Below are 26,419 nucleotides of genomic sequence, written 5' to 3'. Positions count from 1 at the left end.
GAAACTTAACTTAAAACATTGTTTTCATCCCATTTTAGTGACATAAAGATAAGTTAGAGATTTCAGGACAACCCTTCCAAAACCCATTTTTGAAATATGTAAAACCTTTATTGTACTGTATTTTGAAGAAGTAGCTTTTGTTGGACAATCCATCCATCCATCCATCCATCCATCCATCCATCCATCCATCCATCCATCCATCCATCCATCCATCCATCCATCCATCTATGCATTTTGTTTTACAGTGTAGACCAAATTTGTCCAGTTTTAGATTTATACCTAGTCTAATGTGGTCCAGATGTGAAAAAGGCTCACAAGACTGCCTCTTTCATTTGTATTTTCACAAATAATATAAACGTATCACAAATCTGAAAGTGGGCTTCAGACAACATTAAAAGTTTCTCAAGGTGTCAAAAATGGTTTCAAATCACTAAAATGTAGGGCAAAAATTGCTGCAAGTTGTAGTTCCCTTACCGTTTCTCTTAACGGCTGAATCCAAAACAAACTTCATTTTCACTGTCATCACATCACTGAGTCTCTGGTTTGCTCGTCCTCACTAGTGTCTGCACTTGGTTTTCCCTCACCAGGACAAGCTCTGACAACTGTACTCATAATACCTTTTCTTTCACCTTAGCACTTCCAAAGCGCTTCATGTTGTTGCTTAACTCACTGATGACACAGGCCTGCTTCAGGACCAACTTCTATTTCAATGTTTTGCCCAAAGACACATTGTCAGTAATCACAAGACTGAATCCAGTCTTTTTTAACAACCGTTGTTATGAGTATTTAAAGTTACATTTTTAAATAAAAGCAGTGTTTTTCAAAATTAATTTGCATGATATAACAAAACAACACAAAGTTCATAGCGCAAGAGAGAATAAGCTGGCTTTGTGTTATTATGATCACAGAAACAGAGTTGATCTGCACTGCTGGATCAGGATCAGGATCCTAACGGTGACAGATTAAATCCTTTGATGTGCTTCAGAGAGACTGTCTGCACTGTTGGGATGACCTGATTGGTTAAATGAATTTGGCAAAAGTTTCACTTACTCCCAGCCACACAGAAGGCTAAAAAAAGTCTAACGAGACGTCTGGATCACCTGAACATCACAACAAATTCTTCATTCATTCTCCATTTTTAGCATTTTCAGCTCAATGTGGCTTTTTCAAAATTTCCAAAAGTTTTAAAATCAGTGTAAGAAAATTAAAGTCTTGTGGGATTTTTGTTGCATCTCCAGATGAACTGATGCTCTTTTTCTTGGTTCATGTTGAGATACTGTGCAGGTGTCCACAGCTGAAAGTTTCTGCCAATCAGATCACGTCAACAGTGAACACCCTCTCTGAAGGATATAAAAGAAAGCAGCTGTCACCTATCTCTCTCTTTCTCAGAGACATCCAACTGTGCTGAGAATCTGCAGCAACACACTGACGTCTCCTGATACTAAGAGACGAAACAGTCCAACATGATCTTGCTCCTCTTCTTGTTCGGTCTGGCTCTGGGTGCTGTGATTCCTTCAGATGACCAGAGTGTGAACTTCCAGCGAGGCAACTGTCCCACTTCCTGGTACAGCTTCAACGGCCGCTGCTACAATTACATCGCTACACCTATGACCTGGGCTATTGCAGAGTTCTACTGTGCATCACAGGGAGCCCACCTGGTGTCTATCCACAGTGCTGATGAACAGAATTTTGTCAATGCCCTGATCAGCAGTTTTAATTATTCAGTAAAATCCACTTGGATCGGATTGAATGACCTCTTTCAAGAAGGCAGATGGACATGGTCTGATGGATCTAGAGTCAATTTTTTCTTTTGGAGCACCGGACAACCAAGTAGTGGAAGTTCAAGAAGCTGTGCACACACCAGCTCGGACCCGACTTTCAAATGGAATAGCTATTTCTGTTCATCTTCATACCCTTTTATTTGTGCATTGGGCTACGTTTCTCCTTAGCAATTGAGAAACCTGCAAGATAAAGAAAAGTAATTTCATGAACATTAATTGTCATCATATTTGGACACGAATACAAATAATTTTCATGCTGTGTTGAAGGAAATAGCATTGGAGTTATCTGAAAATCTATTTTTTGCTTCACTGAGCTATATAAATTTGCATAGATGTAGAAGAGACAACAATGTTCAAACAACTTGTGGTTTTCATGTTTTACTTTGCAAAGCTACAAAATGAGTTATTCTGTGAAAATAAATGTGATCAGCAAATAAAGTTCTAAAAAAAAAATGTGATCAGCAGATGAAAAACCATGAACGTTTTCTGTCGTGAACTTGAATTCATATCAGATATGACACTTATTGAAACAACTGAAACATGTGTAACACCATTGCATCAAACATTTTTTTGGTCTCATAAGAACAGCTTGCAAAGAATCAATTGAAATAAATACTGAATGATTTGTGAAGAGATTTGAGGAGAATGCATTAGAGATACGGTGAAAAATATTGTACAGGCAGCACAGAGCAAAACGTCTCTGTTCTGCTCTGTGTGTTGACATGATCATTTTAAAACAGAAATTTATTAGGATTCAGAGCAGCTTTAATTAGGAATGTCATCTAAAGAAGGTACCTTGGACTGAACAGAAATCGAAGCTGCTGCAAGACAAATTCATTTATTTTGCAAACAAATCTATGATATTGACTGTTTTCATTTTTTCTGTCCTCTCTCTGGTCAAGTTTGTGTCTGATACTGTGGTTGTGTTGATGAGCATTAATATGGTGCAAAATAAATTATTATTATTCTCACAAACACTAGGGCTTTTTTAAACAACATACCAAAGTTCAACAACTGTTAATACAAAGGGACTAACCCTAACCTTTTGTTTTTGTTACTGTTTTAATTATTGTTTTGGCAGCCAAACTCTCCCAGTGGGCATTTGTATGTTTCATTCCAACTGATAATACAGAATGATTAGTGATCACAATGTGTTATTACATGAGATATGCAAAAACTATAACAAGAAAACTTTCTCCCTCTGCTGGAGAAAGTTAAATCAGATCTAAAGAAATGGAAAACACTTTGCTTCTCTTTGGCAACGACAGAGTGGCTTAACGCTTCCAACAATTCGCTCTTATTACTGATATGTGATATGTTAGTACTGACTGATATGTAAAAACTCTCTTTTAATTCCAAAAGCCTCATCTCAAGAATAAATGACTCCATAGCCTCCCTCAAGAGTTCATCTTTAATGAAGATTAGGACAGACTGGGAGGATGAGTTGGGGAGCTTATGGAAGAGGGTGCCTGACAACGTTCACTACAAAGAGTGAACAACAGTATGTCCTGCAAAGCTTAGCATCATACACCTCAATATTTTGCACTGGGTGCACTTATCTAAAGCAAAACTTGCTCAAATATACCCTAACTCAGATGCTATTATTTTATTTCATTGGACATCAACAAGACCACCTAAAGTATTTCTGTGGTTGAGTGACTTGATGCATTTCATAAAGTTATAAACGATTAAATAGTCACTTAGACGGTCCAAAAAATTTTTATTTTATCTGGGATCTGATCATATTACAGCAAACACAGAACCTTACCTGACACAATTTGACCTTTTCAACCATTTCATTTACTCTCGTGAATCATGACTGCGTGCATCCAAAATTTCCACTTATTCCAAGTTTTTTTTATGCTTACTTCATATCTTCTTTTTCCTTCATTTATTTCATAACCTTTCCTTTGTGAGTGTCTATAGTGTAACCTTTCCATGCCTAAATATGTCTTTTTATATCCACTTAGCTTGTCTACTTTTTTTCTTAGCAACAGTGCTAATATAATTCTGATTCTATTGTGCTTTCAAGGGAGTGTATGTGATATATATATATACATATATATATATATATAAAGTACACTCCCTTATATATAGAGCTCAATGCATGTAAAGTGTTGTTGCATGTTACTGTTTCCAAAAGAGAAATAATGATGTGGTGGCATTTGGTGGCATTTTTGACCTTCTGTGTAGCCGTGTGCAAATGAAAGTTTTTGCCAAATACATCTGATCAATCATAAAGTGCCGACTGTGCAGATGGTCTGTCTGAAGCATGTGAAAGAAAACAGGTGGACACCAAGTGTTGCCTTTAGATTTCTATCCACAGAATACTGAGGTGAAGGAGAAACCACATCACTGACCACAGCTGCTCCTTAAGCAAACACAGAACCTAACCTGACACTATTTGAGCTTTTCAACCATTTCATTTTCTGAATCAACATCGTAAATCATGACAGCGTGCACTGAAACATTTCCACTGACTCCAATTTTTTGTGTTTCTGAGGGAAACATTAAGGGAAACTTAGCTTAAATTGTTGTTTTTATCCCATTTTTAAGACACAAAGATAAGTTAGACATTTAAGGACAACCCTTCCAAAACCCATTATTGAAATGTGTGAAACCTTTATTGTACTACATTTTGAAGAAGTAGCTTTTGTTGGACCATCCATCCAATTTTTTAACAGTGTAGACCAGATTTTCCCTGTTTTAGATCTATACCTAGTCTAATGTGGTCCAGAGGTGAAAAATGCTCAAAAGACTGCCCCTTTCATTTGCATTTTCACAAATAATATAAATGTATCATAAATTTGAAAGTGCTCTTCAGAGAACATTAAAGGTTTCTCAAGGTGTCAAAAACGGTTTAACATTATTCAAATGTGGGTCAAAAACTGCTGCAAATAATTTATTCCTAAATATTTCTCTTAACTGCTGAATCCAAAGCTAACTTTATTTTCACCTCTTAACCTCTTCTCTGCATTGGCATCAGTTTTCCAAATGGAAAATATATTGGGAGAGTTTGTAACCATGTGTAACTCCATGTATTTAATTGTATTTTCTGCCCTTCCTCTTGGCTTCTCCACTTATTTATGTCTTCACTTTAGATTCTTAACCCCATATGTTTGCTCCATGTATTTAGTGTGTGTCCTTTGTCTCCTTTTTAGTTTCATGTTCTTGGTTTTCAGAGTTCAATTTCTGTTAATTTAGTCTTTAGTTTACTCTGTTTCATTGCTCATTCTCCGCAGTTCACTCTCCTGTCTTGTTTATTTTACCTGCTATCCATCCTTGTATAAAACTGTGCACCTGGTGATTTTCACATTCTTTAAATAAACACCTTTATCACTGAGTCTCTGGTTTCCTCGTCCTCACTAGTGTCTGCACTTGGTTTTCCCTCACCAGGACCAGCCGTGACAACTGTACTCATAATACCTTTTCTTTCACCTTAGCGCTTCCAAAGCGCTTCATGTTGTTGCTTAACTCACTGATGACACTGGCCTGCTTCAGGACCAACTTGTATTTCAGTGTTTTTCCCAAAGACATATTGTCAGTAGTCACAAAGCTGTATCCAGTCCTTTTGAACAACCACTGTCATGAGTATTGAATGTTACATTTTTAAATAAAAGCAGTGTTTTTCTAAATGAATTTGCATGATATAACAAAACAACACAAAGTTCACAATGCAAGAGAGAATAAGCTGGCTTTGTGTTATTATGATCACAGAAACAGAGTTGATCTGCACTGCTGGATCAGGATCAGGATCCTAACGGTGACAGATTAAATCCTTTGATGTGCTTCAGAGAGACTGTCTGCACTGTTGGCATGACCTGATTGGTTAAATGTATTTGGCAAACGTTTCACTTACTCCCAGCCACACAGAAGGCTAAATAAAGCCTAACAAGACGTCTGGATCACCTGAACATCACCACAAAGCTTATAAATGAAGAGTTCATTTTCAAAAACAGGTAAATCCATTTTATACATTTTCAGAAAACTCTTTTTTTAGTCTTTACTTGAGATCATAATAATAATAACAAGAATATATTTTTTTCTCTATTTTGTCATGTATTTTTCTACTGAGTCAAATCCACACAACTTCAGTTTGATTGATATTATCTCAAGCAAACAATAAAAAAAGTTTTCTGAAAATTTATTCAAACGGAGTTATCTGTTTTTGAAAATAAACTCTTCAAATGCTTCTATTTTTCGCATTTTTAGTTCAATGTGTTTTTTTAAAAAATTTCCAACCAATAGATAAAAAACATACCAAACAGAGGCATGCAATTAAAAATCAGCAACATTATAACGGTACAAAGCCAACTTGTCCTCTCTTGCATTGTGAACTTGGTGTTATCTTTTGCAAAAAAATAGTTTTAAAAACTACACAAAACTGTCAGTGTCAGAAAATTGAATTCTTGTGGGTTTTTTGTTGCATCTTCAGATGAACTGATACTGTTTTTCTTGGTTCATGTTAAGATACTGTGCAGGTGTCCACAACTGAAAGTTTCTGCCAATCAGATCACGTCAACAGTGAACACCCTCTCTGAAGGATATAAAAGAAAGCAGCTGTCACCTATCTCTCTCGTTCTCAGAGACATCTAACTGTGCTGAGAATCTGCAGCAAGACACTGACGTCTCCTCATATTAAGACACTATAAACTTCATCATGATCTTGCTCCTCTTCTTGTTCGCTCTGGCTCTGGGTGCTGTGATTCCTTCAGATGACCAGAGTGTGAAGCTACAGCGAGGCAACTGTCCCCAATTCTGGTTCAGCTTCAATGGCCGCTGCTACAAGTACATCGCTACAACTATGACCTGGGCTATTGCAGAGTTCTACTGTGTGTCACAGGGAGCCCACCTGGTGTCTATCCACAGTGCTGATGAACAGAATTTTGTCAATTCCCTGATCAGCAGTTTTGATTATTCAGCAAAACCCATCTGGATCGGATTGAATGACCTCTTTCATGAAGGCACATTCACGTGGTCTGATGGATCTGAAGTCAACTTTGACTTTTGGAACACAGGAGAACCTGACGATTATGGAAGTAGGGAAAACTGTGGACAGAGCTCCGGCCCATCTTTCAAATGGAATGACTATTCATGTACATCTTCATGCCCTGCTGTTTGTGCATTCTCCTTGACACCTGAGAAAACTGCAAGATGAAGAAAAGTCATTTCATGAACATTAATTTTCATCATAATTGGACACTAATACAAAGAATTTTCATGCTGTGTTGAAGGAAATAGCATCTGAGTTATCTGAAAATCAAGTGTTTTCTTCACTGAGCCATATAGATTTGCATAGATGTAGAAGAAACAACAATGTTCAAACAACTTGTGTTTTTTCATGTTTTACTTTGCAAAGCTACAAAATGAGTTATTCTGTGATAATAAATGTGATCAGCAGATGAAAAACCATGAACGTTTTCTGTCGTGAACTTGAATTCATATCAGATATGACATTAATTGAATCAACTGAAATATTTATAACACCATCACATTGAACAGTTTTATTTATTGTCTTCAGAACAGCTTACAAAGCATCAATTAAACTAATACTGAATGATTTGTGGAGCAATGCAAGGAGGGCCTTTATGATGAAGATATTTGAGGAGAATGCATTAGAGATACAGTGAAAAATATTGTACAGGCAGCACAGAGCAAACATTCTCTGTTCTGCTCTGTGTGTTGACATGATCATTTTAAAACAGAAACTTATTAAGAAACAGAGAAGCTTTAATTAGGAATGCTATCTGAAGAAGGTACCTTGGACTGAACAGAAATCGAAGCTGATGCAAGACAAACTCATTTATTTAGTAAACAAAGCAATGATATTCACTGTTTTCATTTTTTCTGTCCTCTCTCTGGTCTACTTTGGGTCTGATAGTGTGATTATCTTGTTGAGCATTAATATGGTGCAAAAAATATTATATTATTATTATTCTAACAAACACTAAGGCTTTCTTGAACAACATACCAAAGTTCAACGACTGTTAATAAAAGGGACTAACTCTAACCCATTGTTTTTGTTGCTCTTTGAATGATAGTTTTTTCAACCAAACTCTCCCAGTGGACATTTGTATGTTTTATTCTAAACAATAATACAAAATGGCTAGTTAAAATGATGTGTTCATATTACATGAGATATGCAAAAACTATAACAAGAAAACCTTCTGCCTCTGCTGCAGAAAGTTAAATCAGATCTAAAGAAATGGAAAACATTTTGCTTTTCTTAGCAACAGTGCTAATATAATTCTGATTCTATGGTGCTTTCAAGGGAGTGTATGTGATATATATATATATATATATACATATATATATATAAAGTACACTCCCTTATATATAGAGCTCAACGCATGTAAAGTGTTGTTGCATGTTACTGTTTCCAAAAATAAATAATGATGTGGTGGCATTTGGTGGCATTTTTGACCTTCCGTGTAGCCGTGTGCAAATGAAAGTTTTTGCCAAATACATCTGATCAATCATAATGTGCCGACTGTGCAGATGGTCTGTCTGAAGCATGTGAAAGAAAACAGGTGGACACCAAGTGTTGCCTTTAGATTTCTATCCACAGAATACTGAGGTGAAGGAGAAACCACATCACTGACCACAGCTGCTCCTTAAGCAAACACAGAACCTAACCTGACACTATTTGAGCTTTTCAACCATTTCATTTTCTGAATCAACATCGTAAATCATGACAGCGTGCACTGAAACATTTCCACTGACTCCAATTTTTTGTGTTTCTGAGGGAAACATTAAGGGAAACTTAGCTTAAATTGTTGTTTTTATCCCATTTTTATGACACAAAGATAAGTTAGACATTTAAGGACAACCCTTCCAAAACCCATTATTGAAATGTGTGAAACCTTTATTGTATTACATTTTGAAGAAGTAGCTTTTGTTGGACCATCCATCCAATTTTTTTTAACAGTGTAGACCAGATTTTCCCTGTTTTAGATCTATACCTAGTCTAATGTGGTCCAGAGGTGAAAAATGCTCAAAAGACTGCCCCTTTCATTTACATTTTCACAAATAATATAAATGTATCATAAATTTGAAAGTGCTCTTCAGAGAACATTAAAGGTTTCTCAAGGTGTCAAAAACGGTTTAACATTATTCAAATGTGGGTCAAAAACTGCTGCAAATAATTTATTCCTAAATATTTCTCTTAACTGCTGAATCCAAAGCTAACTTTATTTTCACCTCTTAACCTCTTCTCTGCATTGGCATCAGTTTTCCAAATGGAAAATATATTGGGAGAGTTTGTAACCATGTGTAACTCCATGTATTTAATTGTATTTTCTGCCCTTCCTCTTGGCTTCTCCACTTATTTATGTCTTCGCTTTAGATTCTTAACCCCATATGTTTGCTCCATGTATTTAGTGTGTGTCCCTTGTCTCCTTTTAAGTTTCGTGTTCTTGGTTTTCAGAGTTCAATTTCTGTTAATTTAGTCTTTAGTTTGCTTTGTTTTATTGCTCATTCTCCGCAGTTCACTCTCCTGTCTTGTTTATTTTACCTGCTATCCATCCTTGTATAAAATTGTGCACCTGGTGATTTTCACATTCTTTAAATAAACACCTTTATCACTGAGTCTCTGGTTTCCTCGTCCTCACTAGTGTCTGCACTTGAGTTTTCCCTCACCAGGACCAGCCGTGACAACTGTACTCATAATACCTTTTCTTTCACCTTAGCGCTTCCAAAGCGCTTCATGTTGTTGCTTAACTCACTGATGACACAGGCCTGCTTCAGGACCAACTTCTATTTCAATGTTTTGCCCAAAGACACATTGTCAGTAATCACAAGACTGAATGCAGTCCTTTTGAACAACCACTGTCATGAGTATTGAATGTTACATTTTAAAATAAAAGTAGTGTTTTTCAAAATTAATTTGCATGATATAACAAAACAACACAAAGTTCACAATGCAAGAGAGAATAAGCTGGCTTTGTGTTATTATGATCACAGAAACAGAGTTGATCTGCACTGCTGGATCAGGATCAGGATCCTAACGGTGACAGATTAAATCCTTTGATGTGCTTCAGAGAGACCGTCTGCACTGTTGGCATGACCTGATTGGTTAAATGTATTTGGCAAACGTTTCACTTACTCCCAGCCACACAGAAGGCTAAATAAAGCCTAACAAGACGTCTGGATCACCTGAACATCACCACAAAGCTTATAAATGAAGAGTTCATTTTCAAAAACGGGTAAATCCATTTTATACATTTTCAGAAAACTCTTTTTTTAGTCTTTACTTGAGATCATAATAATAATAACAAGAATATATTTTTTTCTCTATTTTGTCATGTATTTTTCTACTGAGTCAAATCCACACAACTTCAGTTTGATTGATATTATCTCAAGTAAACAATAAAAAAAGTTTTCTGAAAATTTATTCAAACGGAGTTATCTGTTTTTGAAAATAAACTCTTCAAATGCTTCTATTTTTCGCATTTTTAGTTCAATGTGTTTTTTTTTAAAATTTCCAACCAATAGATAAAAAACATACCAAACAGAGGCATGCAATTAAAAATCAGCAACATTATAACGGTACAAAGCCAACTTGTCCTCTCTTGCATTGTGAACTTGGTGTTATCTTTTGCAAAAAAATAGTTTTAAAAACTACACAAAACTGTCAGTGTCAGAAAATTAAATTCTTGTGGGTTTTTTGTTGCATCTTCAGATGAACTGATACTGTTTTTCTTGGTTCATGTTAAGATACTGTGCAGGTGTCCACAACTGAAAGTTTCTGCCAATCAGATCACGTCAACAGTGAACACCCTCTCTGAAGGATATAAAAGAAAGCAGCTGTCACCTATCTCTCTCGTTCTCAGAGACATCTAACTGTGCTGAGAATCTGCAGCAAGACACTGACGTCTCCTCATATTAAGACACTATAAACTTCATCATGATCTTGCTCCTCTTCTTGTTCGCTCTGGCTCTGGGTGCTGTGATTCCTTCAGATGACCAGAGTGTGAAGCTACAGCGAGGCAACTGTCCCCAATTCTGGTTCAGCTTCAATGGCCGCTGCTACAAGTACATCGCTACAACTATGACCTGGGCTATTGCAGAGTTCTACTGTGTGTCACAGGGAGCCCACCTGGTGTCTATCCACAGTGCTGATGAACAGAATTTTGTCAATTCCCTGATCAGCAGTTTTGATTATTCAGCAAAACCCATCTGGATCGGATTGAATGACCTCTTTCATGAAGGCACATTCACGTGGTCTGATGGATCTGAAGTCAACTTTGACTTTTGGAACACAGGAGAACCTGACGATTATGGAAGTAGGGAAAACTGTGGACAGAGCTCCGGCCCGTCTTTCAAATGGAATGACTATTCATGTACATCTTCATGCCCTGCTGTTTGTGCATTCTCCTTGACACCTGAGAAAACTGCAAGATGAAGAAAAGTCATTTCATGAACATTAATTTTCATCATAATTGGACACTAATACAAAGAATTTTCATGCTGTGTTGAAGGAAATAGCATCTGAGTTGTCTGAAAATCAAGTTTTTCTTCATTGAGCTATATAGATTTGCATAGATGTAGAAGAAACAACAATGTTCAAACAACTTGTGTTTTTCATGTTTTACTTTGCAAAGCTACAAAATGAGTTATTCTGTGATAATAAATGTGATCAGCAGATGAAAAACAATGAACGTTTTCTGTCGTGAACTTGAATTCATATCAGATATGACATTAATTGAATCAACTGAAATATTTATAACACCATCACATTAAACAGTTTTATTTATTGTCTTTAGAACAGCTTACAAAGCATCAATTAAACTAATACTGAATGATTTGTGGAGCAATGCAAGGAGGACCTTTATGATGAAGAGATTTGAGGAGAATGCATTAGAGACACAGTGAAAAATATTGTACAGGCAGCACAGAGCAAACATTCTCTGTTCTGCTCTGTGTGTTGACATGATCATTTTAAAACAGAAACTTATTAAGAAACAGAGAAGCTTTAATTAGGAATGCTATCTGAAGAAGGTACCTTGGACTGAACAGAAATCGAAGCTGCAGCAAGACAAACTCATTTATTTAGTAAACAAATCAATGATATTCACTGTTTTCATTTTTTCTGTCCTCTCTCTGGTCTACTTTGGGTCTGATAGTGTGATTATCTTGTTGAGCATTAACATGGTGCAAAAAATATTATATTATTATTATTCTAACAAACACTAGGGCTTTCTTGAACAACGTACCAAAGTTCAACGACTGTTAATACAAAGGGACTAACTCTAACCCGTTGTTTTTGTTGCTCTTTGAATGATAGTTTTTTCAACCAAACTCTCCCAGTGGGCATTTGTATGTTTTATTCTAAACAATAATACAAAATGGCTAGTTAAAATGATGTGTTCATATTACATGAGATATGCAAAAACTATAACAAGAAAACCTTCTGCCTCTGCTGCAGAAAGTTAAATCAGATCTAAAGAAATGGAAAACATTTTGCTTTTCTTAGCAACCGTGCTAATATAATTCTGATTCTATGGTGCTTTCAAGGGAGTGTACGTGATGTATATATATATATATATATATATATATACATACATATATATATATATATACATATATATATGTATATATATATATATACATATATATATATATATATATATATATATATATATATATATATATATATATATATAAAGTACACTCCCTTATATATAGAGCTCAACGCATGTAAAGTGTTGTTGCATGTTACTGTTTCCAAAAATAAATAATGATGTGGTGGCATTTGGTGGCTTTTTTGACCTTCTGTGTAGCCGTGTGCAAATGAAAGTTTTTGCCAAATACATCTGATCAATCATAATGTGCCGACTGTGCAGATGGTCTGTCTGAAGCATGGGAAAGAAAACAAGTGGACACCAAGTGTTGCCTTTAGATTTCAATCCACAGAATACTGAGGTGAAGGAGAAACCACATCACTGACCACAGCTGCTCCTTAAGCAAACACAGAACCTAACCTGACACTATTTGAGCTTTTCAACCATTTCATTTTCTGAATCAACATCGTAAATCATGACAGCGTGCACTGAAACATTTCCACTGACTCCAATTTTTTGTGTTTCTGAGGGAAACATTAAGGGAAACTTAGCTTAAATTGTTGTTTTTATCCCATTTTTATGACACAAAGATAAGTTAGACATTTAAGGACAACCCTTCCAAAACCCATTATTGAAATGTGTGAAACCTTTATTGTACTACATTTTGAAGAAGTTGCTTTTGTTGGACCATCCATCCAATTTTTTTTAACAGTGTAGACCAGATTTTCCCTGTTTTAGATCTATACCTAGTCTAATGTGGTCCAGAGGTGAAAAATGCTCAAAAGACTGCCCCTTTCATTTGCATTTTCACAAATAATATAAATGTATCATAAATTTGAAAGTGCTCTTCAGAGAACATTAAAGGTTTCTCAAGGTGTCAAAAATGGTTTAACATCATTCAAATGTGGGGCAAAAACTGCTGCAAATTATGTTTTCCTAAATATTTCTCTTAACTGCTGAATCCAAAGCTAACTTTATTTTCACCTCTTGACCTCTTCTCTGCATTGGCATCAGTTTTCCAAATGGAAAATATATTGTACACTGATACCTGTTTCCACCACCACCCTGCAATTCTCTCATCCCACTCTCCACCTCATGTACTCCTGCATGCCCCCTGTCCAGCCCTGACCTCCCAGTTATTTAGTTATGCTAATTTAGTTTGTTCTTGTATTTTTGTTTATTGTGTTCTCCGTAGTCTTGGTGTATTTCGTTGTGTTCAGCTTTGGCCGTCTTGTGACTCTCCAGTATATTCTGTGCTCCATGTGTAACTCCATGTATTTAATTGTATTTTCTGCCCTTCCTCTTGGCTTCTCCACTTATTTATGTCTTCACTTTAGATTCTTAACCCCATATGTTTGCTCCATGTATTTAGTGTGTGTCCCTTGTCTCCTTTTAAGTTTCGTGTTCTTGGTTTTCAGAGTTCAATTTCTGTTAATTTAGTCTTTAGTTTACTCTGTTTCATTGCTCATTCTCCGCAGTTCACTCTCCTGTCTTGTTTATTTTACCTGCTATCCATCCTTGTATAAAATTGTGCACCTGGTGATTTTCACATTCTTTAAATAAACACCTTTATCACTGAGTCTCTGGTTTCCTCGTCCTCACTAGTGTCTGCACTTGAGTTTTCCCTCACCAGGACCAGCCGTGACAACTGTACTCATAATACCTTTTCTTTCACCTTAGCGCTTCCAAAGCGCTTCATGTTGTTGCTTAACTCACTGATGACACTGGCCTGCTTCAGGACCAACTACTATTTCAATGTTTTGCCCAAAGACACATTGTCAGTAATCACAAGACTGAATGCAGTCCTTTTGAACAACCATTGTCATGAGTATTGAATGTTACATTTTAAAATAAAAGTAGTGTTTTTCAAAATTAATTTGCATGATATAACAAAACAACACAAAGTTCACAATGCAAGAGAGAATAAGCTGGCTTTGTGTTATTATGATCACAGAAACAGAGTTGATCCGCACTGCTGGATCAGGATCAGGATCCTAACGGTGACAGATTAAATCCTTTGATGTGCTTCAGAGAGACTGTCTGCACTGTTGGCATGACCTGATTGGTTAAATGTATTTGGCAAACGTTTCACTTACTCCCAGCCACACAGAAGGCTAAATAAAGCCTAACAAGCCCTCTGGATCACCTGAACATCACCACAAAGCTTATAAATGAAGAGTTCATTTTCAAAAACAGGTAAATCCATTTTATACATTTTCAGAAAACTCTTTTTTTAGTCTTTACTTGAGATCATAATGATAATAATAACAAGAATATATTTTTTTCTCTATTTTGTCATGTATTTTTCTACTGAGTCAAATCCACACAACTTCAGTTTGATTGATATTATCTCAAGTAAACAATAAAAAAAGTTTTCTGAAAATTTATTCAAACGGAGTTATCTGTTTTTGAAAATAAACTCTTCAAATGCTTCTATTTTTCGCATTTTTAGTTCAATGTGTTTTTTTTTTTTAAATTTCCAACCAATAGATAAAAAACATACCAAACAGAGGCATGCAATTAAAAATCAGCAACATTATAACGGTACAAAGCCAACTTGTCCTCTCTTGCATTGTGAACTTGGTGTTATCTTTTGCAAAAAATAGTTTTAAAAACTACACAAAACTGTCAGTGTCAGAAAATTAAATTCTTGTGGGTTTTTTGTTGCATCTTCAGATGAACTGATACTGTTTTTCTTGGTTCATGTTAAGATACTGTGCAGGTGTCCACAACTGAAAGTTTCTGCCAATCAGATCACGTCAACAGTGAACACCCTCTCTGAAGGATATAAAAGAAAGCAGCTGTCACCTATCTCTCTCGTTCTCAGAGACATCTAACTGTGCTGAGAATCTGCAGCAAGACACTGACGTCTCCTCATATTAAGACACTATAAACTCCATCATGATTTTGCTCCTCTTCTTGTTCGGTCTGGCTCTGGGTGCTGTGATTCCTTCAGATGACCAGAGTGTGAAGCTACAGCGAGGCAGCTGTCCCCAATTCTGGTTCAGCTTCAATGGCCGCTGCTACAAGTACATCGCTACAACTATGACCTGGGCTATTGCAGAGTTCTACTGTGTGTCACAGGGAGCCCACCTGGTGTCTATCCACAGTGCTGATGAACAGAATTTTGTCAATTCCCTGATCAGCAGTTTTGATTATTCAGCAAAACCCATCTGGATCGGATTGAATGACCTCTTTCATGAAGGCACATTCACGTGGTCTGATGGATCTGAAGTCAACTTTGACTTTTGGAACACAGGAGAACCAGACGGATTTGGAACTATGGTACACTGTGGACAGAGCTCCGGCCCGTCTTTCAGATGGAATGACGAGTATTGTACATCTTCATGCCCTGCTGTTTGTGCATTCTCCTTGACACCTGAGAAAACTGCAAGATGAAGAAAAGTCATTTCATGAACATTAATTTTCATCATAATTGGACACTAATACAAAGAATTTTCAAGCTGTGTTGAAGGAAATAGCATCTGAGTTATCTGAAAATCAAGTTTTTTCTTCACTGAGCCATATAGATTTGCATAGATGTAGAAGAAACAACAATGTTCAAACAACTTGTGTTTTTTCATGTTTTACTTTGCAAAGCTACAAAATGAGTTATTCTGTGATAATAAATGTGATCAGCAGATGAAAAACAATGAACGTTTTCTGTCGTGAACTTGAATTCATATCAGATATGACATTAATTGAATCAACTGAAATATTTATAACACCATCACATTAAACAGTTTTATTTATTGTCTTTAGAACAGCTTACAAAGCATCAATTAAACTAATACTGAATGATTTGTGGAGCAATGCAAGGAGGACCTTTATGATGAAGAGATTTGAGGAGAATGCATTAGAGACACAGTGAAAAATATTGTACAGGCAGCACAGAGCAAACATTCTCTGTTCTGCTCTGTGTGTTGACATGATCATTTTAAAACAGAAACATATTAAGAAACAGAGAAGCTTTAATTAGGAATGCTATCTGAAGAAGGTACCTTGGACTGAACAGAAATCGAAGCTGCAGCAAGACAAACTCATTTATTTAGTAAACAAATCTATGATATTGACTGTTTTCATTTTTCTGTCCTCTCTCTGGTCTAGTTTGTGTCTGATACTATGATTATCTTGTTGAGCATTAACATGGTGCAAAAAATATTATATTATTATTATTCTAACAAACACTAGGGCTTTCTTGAACAACATACCAAAGTTCAACAACTGTTAATACAAAGGGACTAACTCTAACCCGTTGTTTTTGTTGCTCTTTGAATGATAGTTTTTTCAGTCAAACTCTCCCAGTGGGCATTTGTATGTTTATTCCAAACAATAATACAGAATGATTAATTTAAATGATGTGTTCATGTTACACGAGATATGCAAAACCTATAAGAAGATAACTTTCTCCCTCTGCTGGAGAAAGTTAAATCACATCTAAAGAAATGAAAAACATTTTGCTTCTCCTTAGAAGGTAAAGTTAATTGTATTAAAATGTCTTTCTTTTCCATATTCTTGTATTTATTTCAAAGTATTCCACTTTTTCTTCCTAAATCCCTTTTCAAATCTGTTAATAAAGCTTTCACTTCATTTTTCTGGCATGGTTAGAACCCAAGATTGCTCTTAGAAATACTTCAGCAACCAAAACTACAGTGTGACTTAGCGCTCCCAAACCTTCCTATTATTACTGATATGTGATATGTTATTGCTGATTGATATGTTAAAAATCTCTTTTAATTCCAACAGCCTCATCTCAAGAATAAATGACCACATAGCCTCCCTCAAGAGTTCATCTTGAATGAAGATTAGGACAGACTGGGAGGATGAGCTGGGGGAGGTTATGGGAGAGGTTATATGGCAAAGTACACTACAAAGAGTGAACAACAGTATGTCCTGTGCAAAGCCAATGCCTCTCAGTGCACTTAACTTACTGCTTCTAGGCGTAAAGCGTTGAGTTGGCAATTTAAAAAGAGCTGCCTTGTTCTCAGCTCTGCTCGTTCTCCCTGGCATGAAGTGTGACATGAAGTGGTAAGCACTCCCTGCCATGTGCTGTGTGTGCATGTGGAGGGGAGGTATGGCCAGCGGTTGTTTAGACTCGAGAATGCAGCGATGTGGTGTCCAGATGCCGCAAACCCCTTTAATCTTGCAGTAATCCCGATGAGTCTTTTACCCAGCAGGCTTCTGACAACTGAACAACCGAGAAAGATGAAGCAGAAACAGAGGATGCTAGACACACAGGCTTGGAGGGATGCAGGTGCTGTGTAACAATCAGTTTGTTGGAAGCTTATGATTTTTGGCTTTAACTGAGCCTAAAACAGTGTTGCAGTGGTAAGTCCCCTCAAGGACTTTTTCTAGCACTTGAGTAAATGTACTTAGTTACCTTCCTCCACTGAATGTCAGCTGATGGGAAAAAAGGCAACATTTACATGTAAAATGTCATAGAGTAAATAACTGGAGGATGAAATAAACATTCAGGTAAAGCACAAGTAGCTCAAAACTGTAATAACTGCTGTATTTTACTGAAACTACTTTCAGACTGCAAATTAGCCGAAGCCAGATGTCTTATGTACATCACATTTTCCCTTTTTTGTGGCAATGTTGTATGTATCGTCCCTGACAAATAAGCATTAAAAATAATAAAAAAGAATTAAAATAACAGTAGTTATCAGACTTCATTACTCCTCCCAGTTCTGCAGGAATGACAGCTGAAACATGGGACACTTAAATCTGAACAATAGCATCAATTTAATTTGCAGTATTACTTTTCTCAACAGTTCGTGCAATACCAGTTTCAGTAGCATGTGCAATATTTCATTTTAATGTACAGCATGTCATACAATGTGCAGCATTTCCTTTTTCAGGCAGGTGCAATATTTCAATTTCTTGCGCTTTGATTTTATGTGCAATATTTCATTATTGTGCGTGACATTATTTAACTACCTCAGAATCATTGCCATTAGTGCTCATTACTTTTCTGCTCCAGTTGTTAATTTCAGTAATGTATCATACTTGTATCCTATTGCTTTTCTATTGGGCACTACATTTTATATGCTATGTGATTTTGTTTTAGCGAACAATACCTGGCAAAATAATTTTCTCCTTCATTAATAAAGAAAAAAAATGCATTTTACCTTCACAATATCTCTATGTATTAGGAACCTTCATTCACAAGAGCCTCGGGCCACGCCCACATATAGAGATGTCGTTTTCGCGCGAAAGCTCGGACTGCACCATTGTGAGTACAAGGGGGGAAGTAGAAGAAAGGATATTTCTAAAAAGAGTGTGAAGCTCCCAAACCTTATCTGCAAGCCAGTGAAGGTGTTTTTAATTCAGAAAATCCTCATTGGAGTCTCTTATTTACAGCTACTTCACAGGACTTTGCATTTCTCTATAAGTCCCCCGACGACAACACCCCTACTTTTGTGCTTAGCGGACTTCTCCAGTGGTTAACTTTTAAATCCACCTCTGTACTCGCTGTGTTTCATGCTACGAGATAAAACCTTATGTTCGACGGAAAAAGGACAAAAATGACTCTCACGTCAAAGGTAAGCGGCTGAGCAGGGCGTGAAAATGTGTTTTTATTGCCCCTGTCGGAGTTTACGGTGAGAAAAAGTCACACTGTGCCAAAATGAGCACTGTTCGGGCTGCCTTTGTCGGTTTGGTCGACGTGAGTCTATAAAAACGGGATGTATTTTCTAAACAAAGTGACTGTTGGTTGTGCTTTTAAGCTAATTCAAGGTGGTATTCCGTCTTTATTTTGACCTGGTTAACCAGTGAGTTTACACATAAGCGTCGCCGTCAAGGCACATTTTGGGTTAATGCCGAAACGTTAATGTCTGACTGAATGATTGTCGCTTCAGTGTTTTGTCCAGGAGCTTGGTAGGTTCATAAAGTTCCTGTAATGTCAGAGGTCAGCACCCCTGAAGCTGGAGGGGATGTTTCAACAGATATATGGGACATGGAATACACACAACATACCTCAGTTTCACCCGTTTGGATATTATATCCTCTCTTATAGTAGTGAAAAACTGAGAAAGGGCCTGAAAAATGTGGTTTCACCTCCATAAAGGCATGCCAACAAAAACTACTTACCACTGAGTTGTCCAATATGATATGATATGTCCAAGTTTTGTGGTAACTGCTTAAAAGGTCATTTTGAACCAATGTCATGTTCATAAAGCCTGCTAGGAGAAATTTACACTCATGAAAATGTCTTACAAATTTTCAATACATGCAGTAAAATATGTTTAAAGATATACTGTACTGAAATGAGCGGTAAAGAAATTCAAATTTGCACTCGATGGCTAAAACATTTTTTTGTGGTCACCATTATTTTTGCATTATTGTTATTTTACATATGTAAAGTCAAGAAATAATCCAAGCTAAATGGTCACCCAACAATGCCCGGAGGTTGTGAAGACGGCCATCGTGGTGGTTAATAAAGAGAGATTCTAAAAAACAAAACAAAACAGCAAAACAGTGTCAGTATGGCTTCATTAAGAACTGCAAAGGATGAGGCAGAAAACAGTATTCACAGTAGTCAAATAACTATTTCCAAATCTGTATGCTCTACATCTCTGTTGATGTTTGTAGTCGTGTTAACACAATGAACACTGCCCACAGGAAAAAAAATGAGTTTTGTATGATTTATTTATCTGTTACACAAACAGCAGTAGCGTCTGTGGGACCCCAAACAATGAGGAAGTCAAGCTAGTATCTGCAGAACACAGGAGTTAAGTGTGTGTTCCTTTTCCACTTCACCTTGTCATTGGTTTTAAATGTGCTGCCATGTTTCAGTAGGACTGTGCTGATAAGGGTGTTGTGGACTTTAGTTTGATAAAATAAAAGAAGGGAAGTTTATATCAGGGACAGCCAGCCTCAACGCTGGTGATTCTGGCACCCTGTTGTAGTGGCATAGCTGAACAAAATTAATTTTGTTAGTGGTGAAGGATGTCCACTGGTGGAGTGGAACTCCCTCTGGTGTAAGATGTAAAAACTGATGAAAGTAATGAGCATGCAGTTAACCTCTGACTAATCAATGATACATCAAGTAGCGCTTCTCATGTGTCACTCTGATATCTGGTGTGAATGCGCATTCTTAAGAAAAACAATATATTCTCATTTTTAATAACCTTTACATATTTATTGGTTGAATTCATACTTTTAGTTTTGGTGTTGTGATGATAACACTGGACTACATGCAATCTGTTTTACCAAACCAACATTAATTTGATGCTTGATATTTCTGCTAACAGGCTCCATGTTTCAAATCCAAGTTTATAACGGCCGAGCTGGCTCATCTGTTCAGCCAGTCGGACAGCGAGGAGGAGTTTCAAGGTTTCAGCGAAGATGAGGAAGAAGAGGGAAGAGAAAGTTTTAATAAACAGCTGAAGAACAAGGTATGAATTATTTCATGCAGTGTTACTCTGTACAAGTATTTGTGATATTGCAGCCAAAGCATCAACCTGCTTTTTCTGTCTGGCAGCTGATGGATTCAGAGGACAGTGATGTGGACACAGGCTTCTACTCTGATGGCGAGGAGGCCTCACCACCAAAGAGGAGGAGTCTTTTAGTAGCCCTGAGGTGTGTGTGAATGAGTAGATGAGCAGTAACTGATTGAAAGAAGTTAGAAAGAAAGAACATAAGCATAAAATTGTACTTTTTACCACTCTTCAATCATGATTGTGATTACCTTGAATCCTGATGAGGCAGAAATATAAATGCACTATTATTTAACATTTTTTTAAATTCATTCATAACACATTCAGCTTGTTTGGCAGTGTGTTTGTTCTTTTTCACAACTGTACAGGGATCTTAAGGAAACGCCTGCCTGTTTCATGACGGCTGTGTTGATTCTTCAGTGACTGAATTATGCTTTTTTTTTTCCTAAAACTTTTCCTCTTCAGGTTTCCAGTCAAAAGATTGTCATCCCCCAAACAGGATTCACAAAAAAGAAGTGCCAAAAAGCCAGTCAAACAAAATCCTCCTTCACAGAGATCCACGGGAAGGAAGATAATGAAGCAGAAGCAAGATAAGGAGAAGAAAGATCAGGAAGAGAAAGATAAAGAGGACGTCCCATCTCAGAGCCTAAAGAAACGAGACAAGAATATCCAGGAAAATAAGGCTATGGTAATGAACGCTTTCACCTTCTTGTGTTTTCTCTACATTTTGAATGTGTGTGTGATCTATATTCCTAAAATATATGAGCTGCTTTCTTTTCCTTGACTTTGTTTTTCTCTGCTGCTGTTTTTCAGCTGGCTAAGCTGTTTGCTGATCTGAGCACCATGGCTGACCTGACCCTGCCCACCACCCCTTCAGTGAGTATTCCTGCCAACATCAGTTTCTCATAACCATATAACATAAAAATTAATATGCATGGAGCTGGAAATAAACAGAACATAAAATGTCTCTTATCGCCGTTAACGTTACATTACAGCTCATTGATTTGACAGTTTTTACAAAAAGGTTTGCCATAGTCACATTCAAACTGCGTAAGAAGAACATTTGCAGCTTTAGGACACAAGAAAAGTTTGATGTTCCAAATAAGCAGGAAACTTGACATTCATTGAAAGGTATAAAAAGAAAGCGACCAACACTGAGGACACGCTTGCTTTCAACAGTGTTTCTGCAATTACTCTCACTGCCAGAGGGGGGAGACAAAGGTTTCGCACTGTATGTTTAAATGTGTACATGTGCAGGTTTTGAGTAGCAAGATTTTACAGAGACTATTTTTACCGTTCTTAAATGCAAACATGGTCTTTGCTTTCTATCTGCAGAAGAAGAAACGAACGTCAATTAAAACAACACCACGAAAACGCAAGTTTGAACAAGAAGTTGGGGCAGAAAGGAGGAACCCATCCCGAAAGGCTCGTCCCCCTGAGAACTTTGCAGTTGAGGAAAAGAGTGAGCCGCTCAATCGCAGAAGCCCCAGGACTGTAGATATTAAGAGGCTGGTGGAGGTACGACGTGCAACTCACACTTCATTCTGTGTACCACCATGTCCACATATGCAGCCTTAATGGATGTGAAGAGAAGAGGAAAGGGGGAACTGCATGATGTTATTAAGAATTTATTTAATTGTCATCTGGACTGAGTAAACTGTACTGTATACTTCTATTATATACTGCTAAATTATTACATCTCATACCAGACTTTTGGGCTGACATTCTTATTAGCCAAATATTATATGTTTGGCAGATCTTGAAGTGAAGTCACATGGCCACTCATGACATCCAGTCAACTTTCTTTGCAGTTGTCTTTCTACAAGTCTCCCAAATCCAATTAAACTCACAAGAAATCGCCATTAGGAACTCATGCTTAAAATTTTGCCGTATCCCCAGTGAGGTTTTATTCCAACCTTATATTTGTACTCTCTTGACTTTACCTGCAATGTAATGGTTGTAATTATCAGGTGGATGAAGATCATATTGGAGAGAGGCCAAAAAAGAGGAAGAGCTACACTTCCAGGAGGAGTCAGTATATCGTGAAATCAGTCGATGAGATCACCAAGGAGGACCTGGACAACATAGCGTACCGCAGCAAAGACAAGATCTGGGACAAGGAGAACGTGAGTGCTGTTGCAACTGTCTTATATTATCAGCTTTCCTAAATTAGTCCTTTTTTTTTTTTTTTTTTTTTTTACAGTTTGTGTGTTTTCTTCCAGGGCAGCTCATGTCACCAGTGCAGACAGAAGACTCTGGACACTAAAACAGTGTGTCGCAGTGGTTTCTGTGTGGGCGCCAAGGGCCAGTTCTGTGGACCGTGTCTGAAGAACCGCTATGGAGAGGATGTATGCACTGTGCTTCTCGACCCGGTCAGTGCTAATACACAGATGTTAAACATTTCACTCAATGAGAGCGGTTTTCTAAACGTGAGGTGAATGTTGTTTCTTCAGAGACTGAAGTGATAACAGGCAAAAACAAAGCTGTTAAAAGTCGCTACATCTTAATTTCATAAAGTATGACAAGTTACAGATTTAAAAATGAAAATCGGTGTGCACATGAAATAGTCCTGCATGATTGTCACCCTCCTGTCATGTTGGACTTTGCAAAGTTCTTAGAACACATTATTTAGAATACCAGTACAGAATTGGTCAGCTGTTTTAAACAGAAGCTCAGCTGAGTAGTGAACAGAAGCAGTGGGAACCAGCGTAGCTAAATAAATAAAGCAAACAGCACCATCTACAGAAACTTCAACTTTATTACAGGAAAATACAGGATTTCATACATACTATGCAATCAACATGTACATGAAGATGCCATGTCCAAGCCAGAACTAAAATAAAACAATAGAATATTTTTTTCACTTTTTCCTGTTAGCTGGTGTTTGAAAACTAGTGACTTTTTTATTCTTAGAATACATAAAATCTGAATTCAATAATATTTTCTAATGGAGTCTATTAAGGGTGAGCAGATCAATTTGCCATTTATTTTACAGACTTAATCAAACAAAGTGAAAGTAAATTCAAGCATTAAGTAGGCAGGCAGTCAACCGAGTTTGTGTTTAAACACGAGACTAACATACATTCATTACAAAACATTATGCAGTGTTTCTTGGGTGGCTGTGAGTCATTCCAACCTTGGTTGATACACAACATGTGGCTCAGATTTGATTGCTAGTTGAGAGAGATATATTTTAGTAATGAAAACTAGAAGGGCATCCTGAGAACACAGTCCTCCACTGTGGCAAATGCCCTAGCTTTTTTTCTTTTTTTCCCCCCAAATGACTCTGATCTGCACCAAAATTTAACAGGTTCTTCATTTACCGGTACCCATACTCCACCTCTCCACTGACGCTCATAAAATTTGTCCTGATTGTGTGTCCTTTAATGAATGAATGAACTTCATTTTCATGATACATTCAGGTACAGCGAAACTGTGTTCAACTCATCTCTGGGAATTATAAATAAACACTTGTAGCAGCAGCAACAGGAAAAATAAAAGCAACAGAATAAATATAATAGAAATAAAAATACTCAGTAAAAAGTAAACTTGCTGACACACAAAGAAATAAACAAACTGCACTGAAAGCATACCTCTGCCTTGGCTCTTGCCTTGCTTAAGATCAAAGCAAAAGTCTAACGTAGCGATGATAGTTTGGTGGTTTCCAACAAAAATTTGGCTACATTCTTTATTTGCTTTCCTCAAATGAAAGTTGGGATTTGGTACTTGAATGCACCGTCCAATATTTGATTTCAGTTTGAACGCGCTGAAGCACAAAACCGGAAGGACAAACAATTACTGAATAACTGTCCAAATACTTGGTTTGAATTTGGACCTTCTCTTTGTAGACGTGGTCGTGTCCCATCTGTCGTGGGATGTGTAACTGCAGTCTGTGTCGTAAGAAGGAGGGCCGCTGTGCTACCGGCATCCTGGTAGGTTTGGCTCGCTACAATGGCCACGACAACGTCCATGAGTATTTGGAGAGGTACGTCACCTCCTTGTCATTTTACACTCTAATATTACAGACTGGAATTGAATCTCCCTACAACCACCATGATATGAGAAACTTAGGAATTTGGTAAAGAAGAATATATGCACGGTCGACTGCGCAATACTGCACTGAGCATTAAATTAGCAGAATTAAGCTACCATAATTCTGTGGATGAATATGAATATATTTCTTTATCAAGGGATGAATTGTTTTGTGAGCACACTATTTCTAAATAGGCCTCGCTTGTTGTTGACAAATCTTATTGTCTCACATTCTATTTAGTAAACTATAAACCGCTGCTTTTCTACTTCTCTTGTCATTGATGTTTAAATATCTCTAGACTGAGGACAGTAAGTTGGACACAACAAGCAATTTTATCTTTAGCTCTGTATTATTGCGATTTGTATTTAGATTGAAATGTTTATTGATAAATTAAAGAATGAGAATAACTATTTGCAGCCGCACCAAGAATTATTCGCACAGCATCAAGAGTTCATGTATTGTTTTCTCTCCATTGCAGCATCCAGAAGGAGCTGCAGTAAAGTCCACAGAAAGAACCAGAGGGGAGAACCTCCTCAGACAGCTGGTGACTGGAGGAGGTTCTGGTGCTGCACAGTACTGTAGAAATAATTTTAATGCACATTCTTAGGTATAGATCAACCTTTTATCAACCTAGACAAAAGCAAAAGCTTGCCTTTTTTTGTCACCTTAACATGAGGCACATATGTTAATATGTTTTGTATATCCTGATTTAAGGCTGCATGAGATGCAGGGATGATTTTTTTTTTTTTTTTAAGCCAGTACTCGCTTTGAGTTGTACATTTTCTTTGGTGCATCTGATCTTTATGTTCACTGGGACAGATGTGATGTTTTAATGTCTGTGCTGTGGATGCAGGCTTTTATACATACTACTTTTTTTTTTTAAGTTGAATGACTTTGCAGCATTTTTGTCAGCTCACTGTCAACGTTAATAAATAAATGCCATAATCTGCAAAAGCTGCCATGTTTTTTGTATTGCAGTCCAGACCATAAGTTTTTGGGGAGTTTTAAAACTGTGGGCTCTGATTTTCCGTGTATATTTTCTTTAAATACCAAAGTGGACACTGGATTAAAGGGCTAAACTTCAGCTTTTCATCAGTGTAGAAACAACTGAGATGCAGCCTTTTTAAGAGTGTCCAAAGTTTAGAGGTTCAGAACAGCTCAGCATTTTCATATGTAATATTTGGTGCGAAATCAGTGACTTCCTGAAAACTTGAACTCCTCAGTATCGCCACACACTTTGTATCTTCTCAGCTGGTTGTAGGGTCTCTGTCTTTACTCAACAAGTGGGCTGCAGCTTAATCAAACAGATCAGATGACTGACCCGGCCACCTCTTCTCCCTGAAAAGCTGCTTTGGCTTTTTCTGACTGAGTGCTGTGAAATCATCAACAAATTCCACTTCTATAACAAAAGCACCACCATGTCGGGTGCTATGCAGTATTGCTTACCTAATTTTATACAGGATTTTCTGTAGACATACATGTACAGACTTCTATACCACAGCAATCAGAGCAAGGATAATCCCAGCATTATTGTACATTTAAGGGAAGAATACATAGCTTTTACACTTTACCAAAGTTATTGAAAAAGTTGCTCCAGGCAAG

At 37.0% G+C, this 26,419-nt stretch overlaps 4 protein-coding genes across 4 annotated transcripts; all 4 read left to right on the top strand.

Moving 5' to 3' along the window:
* The first annotated feature begins 6,352 nt into the window (after positions 1-6,352).
* LOC127536276 (echinoidin-like) lies at positions 6,353-7,193 on the top strand. Its single transcript, XM_051956152.1, has one exon. The coding sequence runs from the start codon at positions 6,442-6,444 to the stop codon at positions 6,937-6,939; it is 498 nt and encodes a 165-aa protein (XP_051812112.1). The 5' UTR covers positions 6,353-6,441; the 3' UTR covers positions 6,940-7,193.
* A 3,404-nt stretch (positions 7,194-10,597) lies between these two features.
* LOC127536275 (echinoidin-like) lies at positions 10,598-11,209 on the top strand. Its single transcript, XM_051956151.1, has one exon. The coding sequence runs from the start codon at positions 10,687-10,689 to the stop codon at positions 11,182-11,184; it is 498 nt and encodes a 165-aa protein (XP_051812111.1). The 5' UTR covers positions 10,598-10,686; the 3' UTR covers positions 11,185-11,209.
* Positions 11,210-15,160: 3,951 nt separating this feature from the next.
* On the top strand, positions 15,161-15,996 carry LOC127536277 (echinoidin-like). The gene has a single exon (XM_051956153.1). It carries the CDS (start codon positions 15,245-15,247, stop codon positions 15,740-15,742), a length of 498 nt encoding a protein of 165 aa, XP_051812113.1. The 5' UTR covers positions 15,161-15,244; the 3' UTR covers positions 15,743-15,996.
* A 2,758-nt stretch (positions 15,997-18,754) lies between these two features.
* Positions 18,755-25,765, top strand: cdca7b (cell division cycle associated 7b). The gene is made up of 10 exons (XM_051956150.1): positions 18,755-18,888; positions 20,599-20,742; positions 20,829-20,926; positions 21,250-21,472; positions 21,598-21,660; positions 22,120-22,302; positions 22,755-22,910; positions 23,007-23,156; positions 24,633-24,769; positions 25,296-25,765. The coding sequence occupies exons 1-10, from the start codon at positions 18,847-18,849 to the stop codon at positions 25,315-25,317; spliced, it is 1,218 nt and encodes a 405-aa protein (XP_051812110.1). The 5' UTR covers positions 18,755-18,846; the 3' UTR covers positions 25,318-25,765.
* The last annotated feature ends 654 nt before the right edge of the window (positions 25,766-26,419 follow it).

This window comes from Acanthochromis polyacanthus, chromosome 11 (assembly GCF_021347895.1).
Source record: "Acanthochromis polyacanthus isolate Apoly-LR-REF ecotype Palm Island chromosome 11, KAUST_Apoly_ChrSc, whole genome shotgun sequence".
Taxonomy (NCBI): Eukaryota; Metazoa; Chordata; class Actinopteri; family Pomacentridae; genus Acanthochromis; species Acanthochromis polyacanthus.
Note: the sequence above shows the minus strand (reverse complement) of the source record. Positions and strands in the feature narration are given on the sequence as shown.

Excerpts from the sequence above, each read along its gene's own strand:
- LOC127536276 (XM_051956152.1), top strand. The coding sequence starts at position 6,442 with ATGATCTTGCTCCTCTTCTTGTTCGCTCTGGCTCTGGGTGCTGTGATT.
- LOC127536275 (XM_051956151.1), top strand. The coding sequence starts at position 10,687 with ATGATCTTGCTCCTCTTCTTGTTCGCTCTGGCTCTGGGTGCTGTGATT.
- LOC127536277 (XM_051956153.1), top strand. The coding sequence starts at position 15,245 with ATGATTTTGCTCCTCTTCTTGTTCGGTCTGGCTCTGGGTGCTGTGATT.
- cdca7b (XM_051956150.1), top strand. The coding sequence starts at position 18,847 with ATGTTCGACGGAAAAAGGACAAAAATGACTCTCACGTCAAAG. Across the intron at positions 20,927-21,249 it reads AGTCTTTTAGTAGCCCTGAG|GTTTCCAGTCAAAAGATTGT; the intron begins GTGTGTGTGAAT and ends TTTCCTCTTCAG. Across the intron at positions 22,911-23,006 it reads AGATCTGGGACAAGGAGAAC|GGCAGCTCATGTCACCAGTG; the intron begins GTGAGTGCTGTT and ends GTTTTCTTCCAG.